Source organism: Notechis scutatus, chromosome 4 (genome assembly GCF_049901735.1).
Source record: "Notechis scutatus isolate UNSWTSFEM ecotype Mainland chromosome 4, rNotScu1.2, whole genome shotgun sequence".
NCBI classification, from domain to species: domain Eukaryota; kingdom Metazoa; phylum Chordata; class Lepidosauria; order Squamata; family Elapidae; genus Notechis; species Notechis scutatus.
In genome coordinates, this window is record NC_142012.1 from 41,207,973 (window position 1) to 41,220,855 (window position 12,883).

Sequence of the window (12,883 nt, forward strand, 5' to 3'; positions counted from 1 at the left end):
AATTTAGTACCCAAATACTTGAAAGATTCCACTGTATAGTCAACTAAAGTAGTTTTATTTTGGTATCGAAGAATGATAAACTGGTACAGGTAGTCCTCAACTTACAACCATTTCGTTAGTGACCATTCGAAGTTACAACGGCACTGAAAAAAGTAACTTATGACGATTTTTCACACTTAAGACCGTTACAGCATCTCCATAGTCACATAATCAAAATCTGGATGCTTGGCAATTGGTTCCTATGACACCTGCAGTGTCTCATGGTCTCCTTTTGCAACCTTCTGACAAGTAAAGTCCATAGAGAAGACAGGTTCAATTAACAACCCTATTGCTAACTTAACAACTGCAGTGATTCACTTAAGAACTGTGGCACGAAAGGTTGCAAAATGGGGCAAAATTCATTTAACAACCCTCTTGCTTATCAATGCAAATTTTTTTCTCAATTGTGCTCGTAACTCAAGGAGTAAGCTGTAATGATAATTTTGATTGAAAGTGATAATTTTACACAACACTCCATAACAGTATCTGATTTGACTAAACTAGTTGTTTTCCAAACATAGAAACTTTTAACATGTGTGGATTTCAACTCCCAGATTTCCTGGGAGTTGGTGAATTCTGGGAAGTCCACACACCTTAAAGTCCATACATCTTAAAGCAAGTCTTAAAAACATTGCACAAAACATTTTTTAAATTTCCAACCTGATTATAATATTTCCTCAGAAGCCCAGCTGATGGAACATGTGTAACCTCAACTAGTAGCTTCATACTTGCTGCTTCTATTCTATGATTGTTTCCTGTTCAGTGAGGTAGCACCATTGTCAATAGCATCAATGATGCCTTTAAATAACTAGATAGCACAGATTACTATTACCACATTCCTTCCTCTCTCATGTTGGAAGGAATGACCCTTGAAAAGCACTATTTAGGCAGAAAAAGTAAAGGTACACATTATTGATCAATTATGTTTTGATGGCTTATAACAGTCTCTGATTCATTTCAATGGGCAACTTCTCTGTATTAAACATGACTGTAAACTGTAATTCAGCATCTTATAACCAAACTCATAATGCAGCTCCATGAGTATTTATGCCATGATGGTATCAGTGCAGGAACAGGAGACTTATTTTTATACAAGCCAGGAACAAATATTTAGACAAGGATTGTAAAGAATGGTCAGATTTTCTTTCTCTCTCTCTCTCTCTCTCCCCCTTCTTCTCTTCATAAATCCATTAATGAATCTAGGTTTACTAGGTGCCAACTCCTTGGGCAATAGCTCTTACCAGCCAAGTATTTTACTTGCAAGGAAGGCTATTTAACAAATAGTAATATGGCCAATGAGGTGAATAATCTGTTTGTTTGTTTTGTAACTTCTTCATACCATACTAAATTCTATTTAGTCTGCATAATAAAGACATACGTATTCACAGTTATTGCAAGATGCTATCCTCTGTGGATTCATTTCTAGGGACCATAGATAAGCCTATTTTGTTAAAAAAACGTTGCAAGCACATTTTGAAAAATCACTTTGGATTCAGAAAGATATTCAAGTCATATCAGCAGAGGTCAAACTATAGTCAATATTTATATGATTATACGCATAGCAGCCTTGACACATGCAGTTATTTAAATCAAACTACTGAGATAATTGCAAATTGTATACAGTGTATATTTTTACATCTGTATTCTTTCTGTTCTTTCGGTTTTCTGAATTTTTCCAGCACCTACTATTGAGAGATTATTAAGCAGAAAGTGTACAAAGCTACCTAAACAACAAATTTTGGTGTTTCACATGCAGTTGATGATTGATTAGACAATTTATTTCCTAGGAAACTGTCAAAAGTGTAACAATTAAGCTTTATTGTGTGTTTAGAATGGCTATTGTGCTAAGCTACTGAAGGGGAATACAAATAGTTCTTTTCTGCATGTCCATGAACACAGAGAAAAGATTAGAATAGCCATGGGCACTGCCGTGCTAACCTGAATATGAAAAATACTCAAAATGCTCTGATGTTAGAAGAGATTACTGTACTAGGTGCTACAGCCAGGCTGAAAAGGAATTGCCCGCAGAATGTGGGGACAGAAATGAGAAGCTTAGCCAGAATGTCATGCTTGAGAATAGACATGGGTAAAACAATAATAGAAGGCTTTGAATAATTTATATAATTTGCTGTAGACTACTTTAAAATCTGTATGCAAAAATCTCCCTTTTTTCTTTCTAATCACTAATCAAATGAAGAAAAGTTTTGAACAAAATAGATCTGTCCATTTTAGAAGAATAACGTCCATTTTCATTCATTGCAACTGCGAAATTTGTATTGCATAGTGATGTGCCCTAGAATTGAGATTCCTAATATACAATAATTTCTTCTCCAAATTCATGCACAGACTTTCAGAATTCCATGTACCATCATACTAAGAGATTAAGAAAGATACAGAATTGAAATTCAAAACTCTTAACAGCTATAGACGTCTCTTAAGTGACCATGGGAAGCACTGCATGTCATTGATGTACAAAAATTCACCTTAAAATAATGTTTTTTAAAATTTCTAAGATTACACGTGTTATACTTCACACACAACCACTACAGCTAACCACATATACACAGTCACACACACATTATATTCAGCTAGTGAAAAATGGATTAATTGCTGGATTTTCTAAGGATGAATATTGTGAGAAAGAAATGCACACTGAACAATTCATAGTTGCTATTAACAGCCACAGAAGTCAACAAGATGTCCCCCAGGCATACAGGAAAATATACTAACCTGCATGAATAACAACTGTGCTTCTCCTGTATCCAGATGGAAGCCGAAAATTTCGGAGTAATCCTTTTGCAGTTAGTCGAACGTGCATGTTGGATAAGGAGAATTTTGGGGACCATAACATGTCTTTAGAGGAATTGGAAGAAAAACAACCAGGAAACATTCTCCATACACTGTCACATACTATTTTTGTAACTCAGCTTTGAAGGCATGGAGTAGCTGGCCAGATAAACAATCTCACAACATATCAAAGCCTCTCTTCGTTTCTCCACTGAGATTCCACAAACAGGTGAACAATTAAAAATCCAGGAAGGAAAATACTACATCCACAAGGTAAAGCCTGCTGCCAGCTTCGTTGCCTACCAGCAAGAGGCTTTAAAACAAAGCTCACCCTGAGAATAAAACTGCTCTGTGATTTAGAAGCAGCTCTGAATTACATCACACTGCTCAGGTTTAATCAAATGTGTGGTACAGTGGCAACAGAAAGCAGGAGGAGGAGAAAAAAGTGGGTGGTCTCCCAAGCTGAATACATCAGCCAATAATGTCACAGATCATGTCATTCAGTTTTCAGAACCACTAGAGGAGAGGATTTAACGTTCCACAAGATGGATTAAGACCATTCCTTATATTAACAGTTTTTAGTAAATCAAATTCTATGTTCATTATCCTGAAAGCTATTTGACCCAACAAGAATAGACAACAACATTTTGGCTCCTTTTGATCAAACACAAGTAGATTTGTTGTTTGTGGCTGTATCAATATTCTCTGTTTGATTATAAAAATACTAAAGAGAGTTCTTTGCCTTTAGGGTTAGGCTAATTTTGCATATTTGTTTTAATTTAGTGCTACTATCATTACGTGAGTAGTAATCTTAATGTAGGATAAATGATTTAAGCTGTATCAGTTAGGAACTTCTTGTTTTAAATTGCCAGGTACATTTCAGAAGGGGGTGGGGGGACAATTAAGCCAACTTTGTATGCCAGGCAGGACCCACAAATTTTTGATTCACTGATTCTAATTTTCCAGATGGGAAAAGTTGTAACTGATATTTCAAAAATGCTGAATTGGTTATGAAAAAGTAGCAAAGTAGTTACCCAAAATATAAAAAAATGTACTGAATTAATTTCAAGATATGCACAAACAGGCTTCCTTTAACACTGGTGTTCTCTTTATGAAATACTGTATATCTCAAACCCATAAAACAACTGATTAGGGGTGCAGCCCCTGATGTTTTTCTGATTACTTGCTATATAACATCAGCACAGAATTTTAAAAATAGTCTAAAATCTGGCAAGGCTTTAATAAGATCAATGATGTAAGAGGTGGGAAATTCTTCAAGCACATTCAGGAAAACATTCATGCCAACATGGGGCTGTTTTAATTAGTTCTTCATTCCTGCAGAGGTAGGTCACCCTAAGTAGCACCAGCCAAAAGCTAAAGCAACAGCAACCTATTCATGACATGAGAATTAAGAGAATATAAAATATTGCCTGTATAGGTCTGTATGTTGGAGGCTATGTATTAGTTAGTAGGATTATGTAACATGTTCAAAGCACATTAGTGCAAATGAATCGAACTGCTTCATGAAGCAGTAAGAAAACCACCTAGTTTGGAATGGCTTTCTCAGACTGGGTTTACTTGTGTTCACACATGTACAGCTGCTTCACATACAGTTCTAGCAGAAATGCTGAGAAAGTCTTTGAAGCAGGTACTTTGAAAAAACCGATGATAGGTCCTGGTTGCCATAATCTACATGAAACTGTAAACCAATTTGGGATCAGCAGTATAACATTGAAAAAAAGGTGGCCAACAAGAACACACATAAGACCAAACAAAACTGACAAAATTACATTACTACAAGAAGAAAAAGAAAACTATCACTCAGGTCAGAGCTGAATATTATTGGGAGTTATACAAACAACTGATATAGAGAAAGGCAAGAAAAACATCTGTAAATTAGCAAAAGCACACACCAAGGAAAGATAAGACATTGAGTATGTGTGAAAGAATCTCAGTATGAATATTGAAATCAATCAGGGCAAGAAATCTAAGCTGATGAATTGTCATGTCTGTGTTCAGTCCATCAAGTTCAAGAAGAAAATGCTTTAGGTAGTAAAGTAGATGAGATGTCATTTTCATGACACTAGAATTATTTCTCTCTTTCATATCACTTTAGATCAAACAGTTTTATTTTCTTTCTGGTTTGCCATTACTTATTGAAATTATTGCCACTTTTCTTTATAGCTTAGTTGAAGGGGAGAGGGCCAGGTTCTCTTTGTGTTTGTGAATTGTCTCTTTTGACCCCAAATTAAGGGAAAAAGGAAAACAATTCAGGACCATCCAGGACCATCCAACTATTTTCTTTAATACCTGCACAAATTCTAGATTCATAGGTTTGATTTTAACTCAAATTTTAGAGTAAGCAGCCTTTTTTGTAACCATGGATATTAACACAAACTGAAACCATTACGGCACCACCTTTCCTTCTCTGCGTTAAGTGTGTGACAAAATGAAGACTCTGTGGTTTTAACACTAGATTTTTCCCCTTTTCCTATTTCCATTTATTTTGTTTGTAATTGTGGCTAATGAAAAGTTCTGAGAACTTGAAAGCTTGTACCTTATTTGAGTAATTGAGATAGCCCAATAAAACATTAACATAATTAATATTTATCATTTTCCCATCATTTTCCCATGTTTTGAGTGCATTCTTGTGTTTTTTGCATGACACATTGTATAATAGTTGCATATTTGGGCCACAGCTAGCTTTACTATTAATATTTAAAATATCTTTTAAAACATCAAATCAAATAGGAAATATGTTCCATCTCCAGAAAACTAGAAATTCAGATAATAAACAAACAACAGAATAGTTCAATAGGACCTGTTTACTCTGTCTAATAATATTTTCTGTAGCACTCAGCCCTCGCCCTCTGCAAGCCAGTGAAATACTTACATAACTCTTTCTAAATTGTGGAGGACACTAATTCTAGTCTGATGTAACAGACTTCCCATAGTAGTTCTGGAGGGCCAATCCAAAAAAGCTCCATTTATGAGCTGAAAATGTGTCCCTGTAGACAAATGGCCACTGAAATCACAGGTCATGTCCTGTTATATTGTACCCTCTCTAAGGATTCATGGACTCATAACTCCCCACAGGGTAAATTAGCTGGAAAACTAGCTAATATCTTTTATGTTCAGCTGTTATTGTTGGATTAGTTTGATACAATCTCCTATAGCTAAATTCTGCTATACTGTCTGTAAAATTAGGCAGACTTTGGCTACCCACTGATGATCTCACCACTAACTGTAATATACTATTAGATCTTGTTCTATTTATTTTAATGTTTTAATTTTTAATTCTAGTCTGTGACCTTAATAAAACATTGACTGGATAAACATAATCAAATACATTCATGATTAAGACATCTATCGCATCATTTATTCTTGTCCTAATAAGGACTTATGTTCTGATTAGCCTCAATTGTTTAAGAGGAAGTAGTTTCTCCATAAAAAAGAAATATATTAGTATGTCTATCCTTTCAGGGACTCTGGTCTTGTCTACCAGTAAAGGGTTTATATAATGTACATCAGTGACATCTTGTCAGTTTTTAAATAAACCCTGACTTAATTTTCTGATTGGAATAAAACATAAGACAATGTATCCAGTCAATTTGACATCTGTGCTCGATCTGGGCATACTTTTGGGGCATCTGGAGTGTTCCTCTATCATTCTTCTAAAACTGTCAAGGGGAGGGCACTGAAATGGCTGTGCTGAACTGAACTAAGAAAACACAGATAATCCACAGAAAAGAATATCTGGAAAATTCAGAAAGATTAAAAAATCCTATAATATATTTTAATTGTATCCCATTTTTATTATTTTTACAAATAATTCAAGGCAAGAAACATCCAACACACCTTCCTCCTCCTTTTCCTCACAACAGCAACTCTGTGAGGTGAGGTGGGCTGAGTGACTGGTGGCCCAAGTTCACTCAGCTGGCTTTCATGGCTAAAGTGAGACTTGAACTCATGGTTTCCCACTTGCTAGCCTAGTGCCTTAACCAAACTGGCTTGACAGTTTTAGCCTCATGATTTATTCCTCTCCCAATTGAAAACATTGATGCACCCCAATATGAGTCCGAACTGCTGGAAATGCAAAAAAAAAAAAGAGGGAACTTTCTTCCATATGTGGTGGTCTTGTATCGAGGTTCAAAAATATTGGCAGAAAATTAGAAATTGGTTGGAGGAAATGACAAGAGAACAGATCGAATTTAAACCAGAGTCCTTTCTATTAGGGATCTTTGATAAAGAACTACCAAAAAAAGTGAAATATATATTAATACATATTTTGACAGTGGCCAGACTGGCTTTTGCACAATGTTGGAAACAGCCTCATGTTCCATCAGAGGAGATGATTATTCAAAAAAATTCAAGTTGTGCAGAAATGGACAAATTAACCCTGGCATTAAAAGATAAAGACACTTCAATATATTACAACAGCTGGAACTGCTGGTACAAATGGATAAATCAAAGATAGGTTTCACACTAAAAGGCAAAAGAAGATATGACAGAATCATAGTAGTGATATACAGATATATGTAAGGATTAATTGTGTATATGGTATAAAATAAGGATAAAAAGGAGGTCTCACAAACTGTTGAAGATGAAAATGTTTTTAACTGTTTTCTATCTTTTTCTTTCTATTTTTTTTTTCTATTTCTTGTCTTCTTTTTCTCTTTTGCATTTATGTATGTGTTGTTGGTCTATTTTAATTGTAAAATCAATAAAGTATATTTTTTTTTTAAAAAAAGAAAACATTGATTTCACTGGGTCTAATCTTCAAGAAACTGAAACTGAAGTTATAATAACTACTTTGCAGTTTTTCTCAATATAATCAAATTATGAGGCACTGAAATTCTGTCAGGTATATATGATACCAAACTTACTTTACCAATAATTGTTATAATGGTTTTGCATCTTTTAAAAATTATTTGGAAGAAGTGCTTCAATGCAAGCAGTTATGATTTGAATTAATGAACAAAATCATTAAAGCACTCTTAAAATAGCTATACTGTTATTTTAGGCTAGCACCGAAACTTCAAAAAATGTGGGAGCTTTAATAAAGAGCATTAATGTTGTCCAGAACTTTTGCCAGGCGTAAAGCACTTCTCAAAGAGCACATAGCCATTGTTACTCTTATTACTGTTATTATCACTGCTTTATTAAATTTAATGTTGTTGTTTTTTAAAAAATAAGGGTAATGGGTTTAACCTCTGCATACAAATGCTCACTTCAAATACTAGTGAATTGTTTTTTTTTTACTTATCTTGTTTATAAGTTTAGCTGGGAGAGAAAAATACATTAAAACAGCAAATGGATTTTCATTCCAAGGAAGGATTTAATTCTCACTAGACTATTATTTAATTGTTGATTACACTGCTTTATTAGAGAACCACAGAATCAACAATATATTTATTATATCAGGACAAAATTAAATGTGATGATGATGATGATAGCTTTAAATGTAAGCATGAACGAATCTTATATGAAGATGATGAGACAGGTGGGAACAAGAAGGATGCTGGATAGTTATTTTGTCCTCAAAATGGATCCCACCACTAATTTTTATTTTATTTACAGCTAAATTCTAGTTTACAGAATAAAATCAATATAGACTATGGGTGTCAAACTTGTGGCATCACATTGCCGTCCTGTGATGTTTCATGATGTTTTTCCCATTCACGGAGCTGGGTTGGGTATGGCCTCTGCGTGACGCATCTGGACCACATGCCGCCAGTTTGACACCCCTGATATAGACAAAAACATTCAAGGTTCTCTGTAACAGATCCAAGTGGCCCAAGTAATCCATAAACATTTGATCAAGAAGTGGAAAAGAGATATGCAGCTTCATCACCATAGGTACACAAACTCTAAATGTGAGACCTGTATATTTAAGCATCAAATTATTATACCCGCAAAGTATTCACCGTCTTAAGTTGTGTACTTACATGAACGTAACATTTCCAAAACACCTATATATACATTACATGGCTGGAATATTTTGTGATGGCATAAAACATTTAGGAGTGAATAAGGAGGGAAAGCTTAAACTACTCACCAGAGCTAAAGACTGACAATAAAAGCCGTGATCCATTTTGTGCTGAAGGTCCTGGAAAAGATAAAATTCTAATTTGGCATGTAACTCACCAACAAAATGAGGTTTACAAGAGGTTTCTATGGATCATATTAGACCTTTACCTGCAAAAACATTTAAATATGTTTGGCTATTAATCTTGAAATCAATATATTTGTCTCAGTATCAGCTCCTGAATATTAACAGATCAAAAGGAGAAGGTTTTATTCAACTTATTAAAAGTTCTGCTTTTAATAAAGGACAGAAACCACTCCTGGAATATTTGTGAAAAGATAATCAGGAGAGATTTGGGTGCTTTTCCAATCAAAGCCTGCTACTCTAGGTCTTTTTAAATGCATTGACTGTCGTGGCTCATGACCCATCACTAAAGTTGTACATATATGGAATTAATTTTTTGTTCTCCCAAGCAGCCTCACCTTTTTAAATAAAAGTGGAAAGAAATTTTTGGGAAGACAGAAAATATTTTTTTTCTTATCTTTAAAGCAGGATTTTTCAAAGTTAGTTCTGTCAATCCTGTGTTCTATGAGAAATTGTAATTCTACCAAGAGACACAGTGTAAGGTGAAAAGGGCCAACAAATTTCTATAACTCAAATTTTGTCTCTTAATTAGGTCTTCTGGGGAGATATGGAAATCTCTCTGTCTCTCATCTGAAAAAGTTTGAAATCCTCTGATCTGGAGATTGGGTTTTATTTGTTTAAAAATTAAATTTTCCATTAAAATCTTTCCTACATACAAGATTGCATTGTCATCTTCTTGTTTTCAAGATCCAAAGTTTACTGTGTTTTGCAATTTATATTTCTAGGCAAAAAGATCCAAAAATCTATCTTTCCTAAGGGTAGCCTGAATAGAGAACACTTTGCTGGAAGGGTTAGAAATTCCCCAGATAGATTTAATATAATTATAGCAGCCTAACATTAATTATTGATTCCTGGAAAACCCTTAGGAAAAGAAGTCTGCCGGTAAGATATATTGCCTACTTTCATTTGAGACAAGGAATGTGTGGAACCTTCTCAATTAAATATTTCCATATGATCTTTCAGAAATGAATATGCAATTATAGCTGAGATCAGAGTTCCAAAGTTGGTAAAATTGCCAGATTTACTATTTGTCTTTCCTTCAGGAAAGGACATAATAGAATGTATATTGTTTGTAAACTGCCCAGAGTCACTTAGAAAATTGGACAGTGTAGAAATTTGATAAATTAATACATAAGAATAAATAAAATGTATTTCTCTCACCCTCCATTTTTCTCTTAACAACCTGCCTGTGAAATAGGTTGGACAGACTGACTCTAAATTATTCAGTAAATATTTATGGCTGAAGGTTGACTTCATTTTAGTTTCTCCAATGCTGGTGTAGCATCTTAATGGATTTTGCAACTAATTTACTGAGTAAATGAGAATTTTGCCCAGACCATGAAAAAAAAAAGTGATAGAATCTTTCTGTATTCAGTAAAATATTCAAAACCTACTTTAATCACATTCACCCAACTTAGCTCTTGTAAACTGAGCGAATGCCATACCAATTAATTAATAGTGATAGAAAAGGAGACATAAAATATGTAGATTTTCATCTTAATTATATCAATACAACACAAGAATGAAATGATCATTTTACCTAATCGTTGACTCCCTCTTAGATCATTTGTTCTTTTCCCTGGAAGAATAGGTCCAGCAGGCTTGGGAACACATTGGTTCACTAAGGCTAATTTACCTTTTGCTCCTTAAGAAAAAAAAAAGTCAATAAAATAATTATGTTAGAATACAGTACATAAAATATCAAGTAAACCTCAAAACTATGGACAAACATCAGCTTCTTTTTAAAGTTAACAGAAACATGCTACATATTCAGCTTTCAAAGTGGCTATGCTAGGTGGGAGTGATTGGTTCTATACCCAACACATCTGGAAGGCACCAGACTGATGAAGGCTTTTTCAACTCTTTTTAAGGAAAACCCAGAAGCTGCTTTGCAGTTTATGCTCTTCTTTCAGCCTACACATGTAAAATTGCTCTTTCAAAATCAATGATGGAAGATGAACATAGGATAATTTCCATTGAATGATTCTATCATGCACTGGGTCCAGTGAGAACAAACTTCCCCAACCTGTTATCTTCCAAATGGTTATCCAAGCTGTGTTCTTCAAATCCTATGACTGCAGAATGAAGATTGGGAGAAGATTCAAATTAACAGCAGATCCTTCTCAGGACACTTCAACCTTCTAACAGAAAGCAAGCCAATGCTCCTTCTTTAAATAGAAACACTGGATGCAGTTTCTGATCTTTCCTTTTACAGTTGATTTCTGCATCAAGATCTGGAGAAATTATGGATTCTGTAGTTCTATTCTCCTGCTCAATCTACATGAGGATCCACACAGGATCAAGTCTCTTTTTTTATACTGATAAATTTGTAGCTAATCATATTTATATTTAATTTATATTGATTCTGTTCTTTAAGGTTCCAATCTACATAAAGCAGTCAAGTTACTAAACTACCATAGTAAGAGTATCTCTAACAGATGATTAACCAAGGAGATAAAGAAAAAGGGAAGACATTTCATAGAATTTAAAAAAAACCTATCTCAAATAGGAAGTTATCTTCAGGGAGCTTTATTAGTTGATCTCAAACTGTTTTCAGGTTATCAAGATAACCAATGCCTGGACAAGAAAAATCATTACAATCCACTTTTTGGTTTAAGGATTGTAAGGCCTTTCTGTCCACTAATGCAATTTAATAGCTCTAAAGTGTTACTTCCAACTTAAAAAAAGATAAGCATTGTGACTGCAAATTTAAGTGTTGGTTTTCAATCAATATCTCCTTTTTAATAGAAACTTTTTTATCAGGGTTGTGGACATGAAAACAACAGGAATCAACAATCTTCTGCCATCTTCCCAGTATGTTTTTCACTAATGGCCATTACCGTCAGCCAATCACTGCCTCATTGCTGAGATCAAATACCTTTTGGTGTATTTTTCAGTGAAAGGACTCGTGGCCTGGACACCGGCTTGAGAGAGATGGATCTGGCAGTACCATTCTGACATGCAGATTTGGGAGTGCATTCTCCGTTCTTGATAATAGTAGCACTTGTAGCTATTGGGGAGGAAAATCCCATAAACTGCAAGTTATTAATGAACACATTTTGAGAATATTCAGAATATTCTGTAGCAACTACACAGCTAAAGTATTTCTGCAGGTACCCTAGAAGATGTTATATATGACAACAAAGACTGCAAAAAAGACTTAGTGACCTTAAAGAGTAACAGACTTTACATCACAGGTTTTTTATGCATTAAAGTCCATATCATCAGCTAAATGAAATGTTATCCTCAATCGGCATCTGAATAGGTGGATACTTTTTAAAAAGTAAATTGACACATTTGAAATCCACATTAAACTATACCCACAAGGAAGAAAGCCTTAGCATTAGAAGCACAATCTGAAGTGCCCTCAATATGATAACACACAGTTTTGCTGCTCCCTGCTATCTAAGTCCATGGAAGCACTTGATTCTGTTAATCATTCTAATGGTCAACAATAGGAAAGAGGGTGAACACACTGAAATTAAGCCCAAACTATACAAAGTAGAAAACTCAAACCCTGACAAAGTTGTCCATGCTTGTGGTTCTCTTAAAACAGCAGATAATCTCATCTGAGGGGGCTCCCTGACTGTCAGGAGCAAATGGTGGCAGCACTCTACAGAATTATCCTGAATTTGGGTGAAAGCAAGAAGGTATACCAAGCAGAATAATGTTGTAACTGGGTTATATTTGCTCTAAATCTGCACCATATACCAATTATTTTCCAGCATTCATTTTTATCTAGAAGAGTTTGGGGCCTGGCTAACTCAACAAGAACCTTTGAACCATTTAACCGGTGAACCACGGTAGTCAGTAGGAGACCCTTCTTACAGATATTCTCACTTACTCATGTCTGTTGGTGGGACACATAGAAGAAACCAGGGAATA

General features: G+C 34.7%; 1 protein-coding gene across 2 annotated transcripts in view; it reads right to left on the reverse strand.

Moving 5' to 3' along the window:
- Positions 1-12,883, reverse strand: part of MTUS1 (microtubule associated scaffold protein 1) — a 105,615-nt gene that overhangs the window by 45,013 nt on the left and 47,719 nt on the right. For both annotated transcript variants that reach the window (XM_026667104.2, XM_026667105.2), the window contains 3 exons: positions 11,877-12,008; positions 10,539-10,643; positions 8,885-8,935 (listed from right to left, as the gene is read on the reverse strand). In XM_026667104.2, coding sequence (XP_026522889.2) covers positions 8,885-8,935; positions 10,539-10,643; positions 11,877-12,008 — 288 coding nt within the window. The remainder of the gene's footprint in view (positions 1-8,884; positions 8,936-10,538; positions 10,644-11,876; positions 12,009-12,883) is intronic.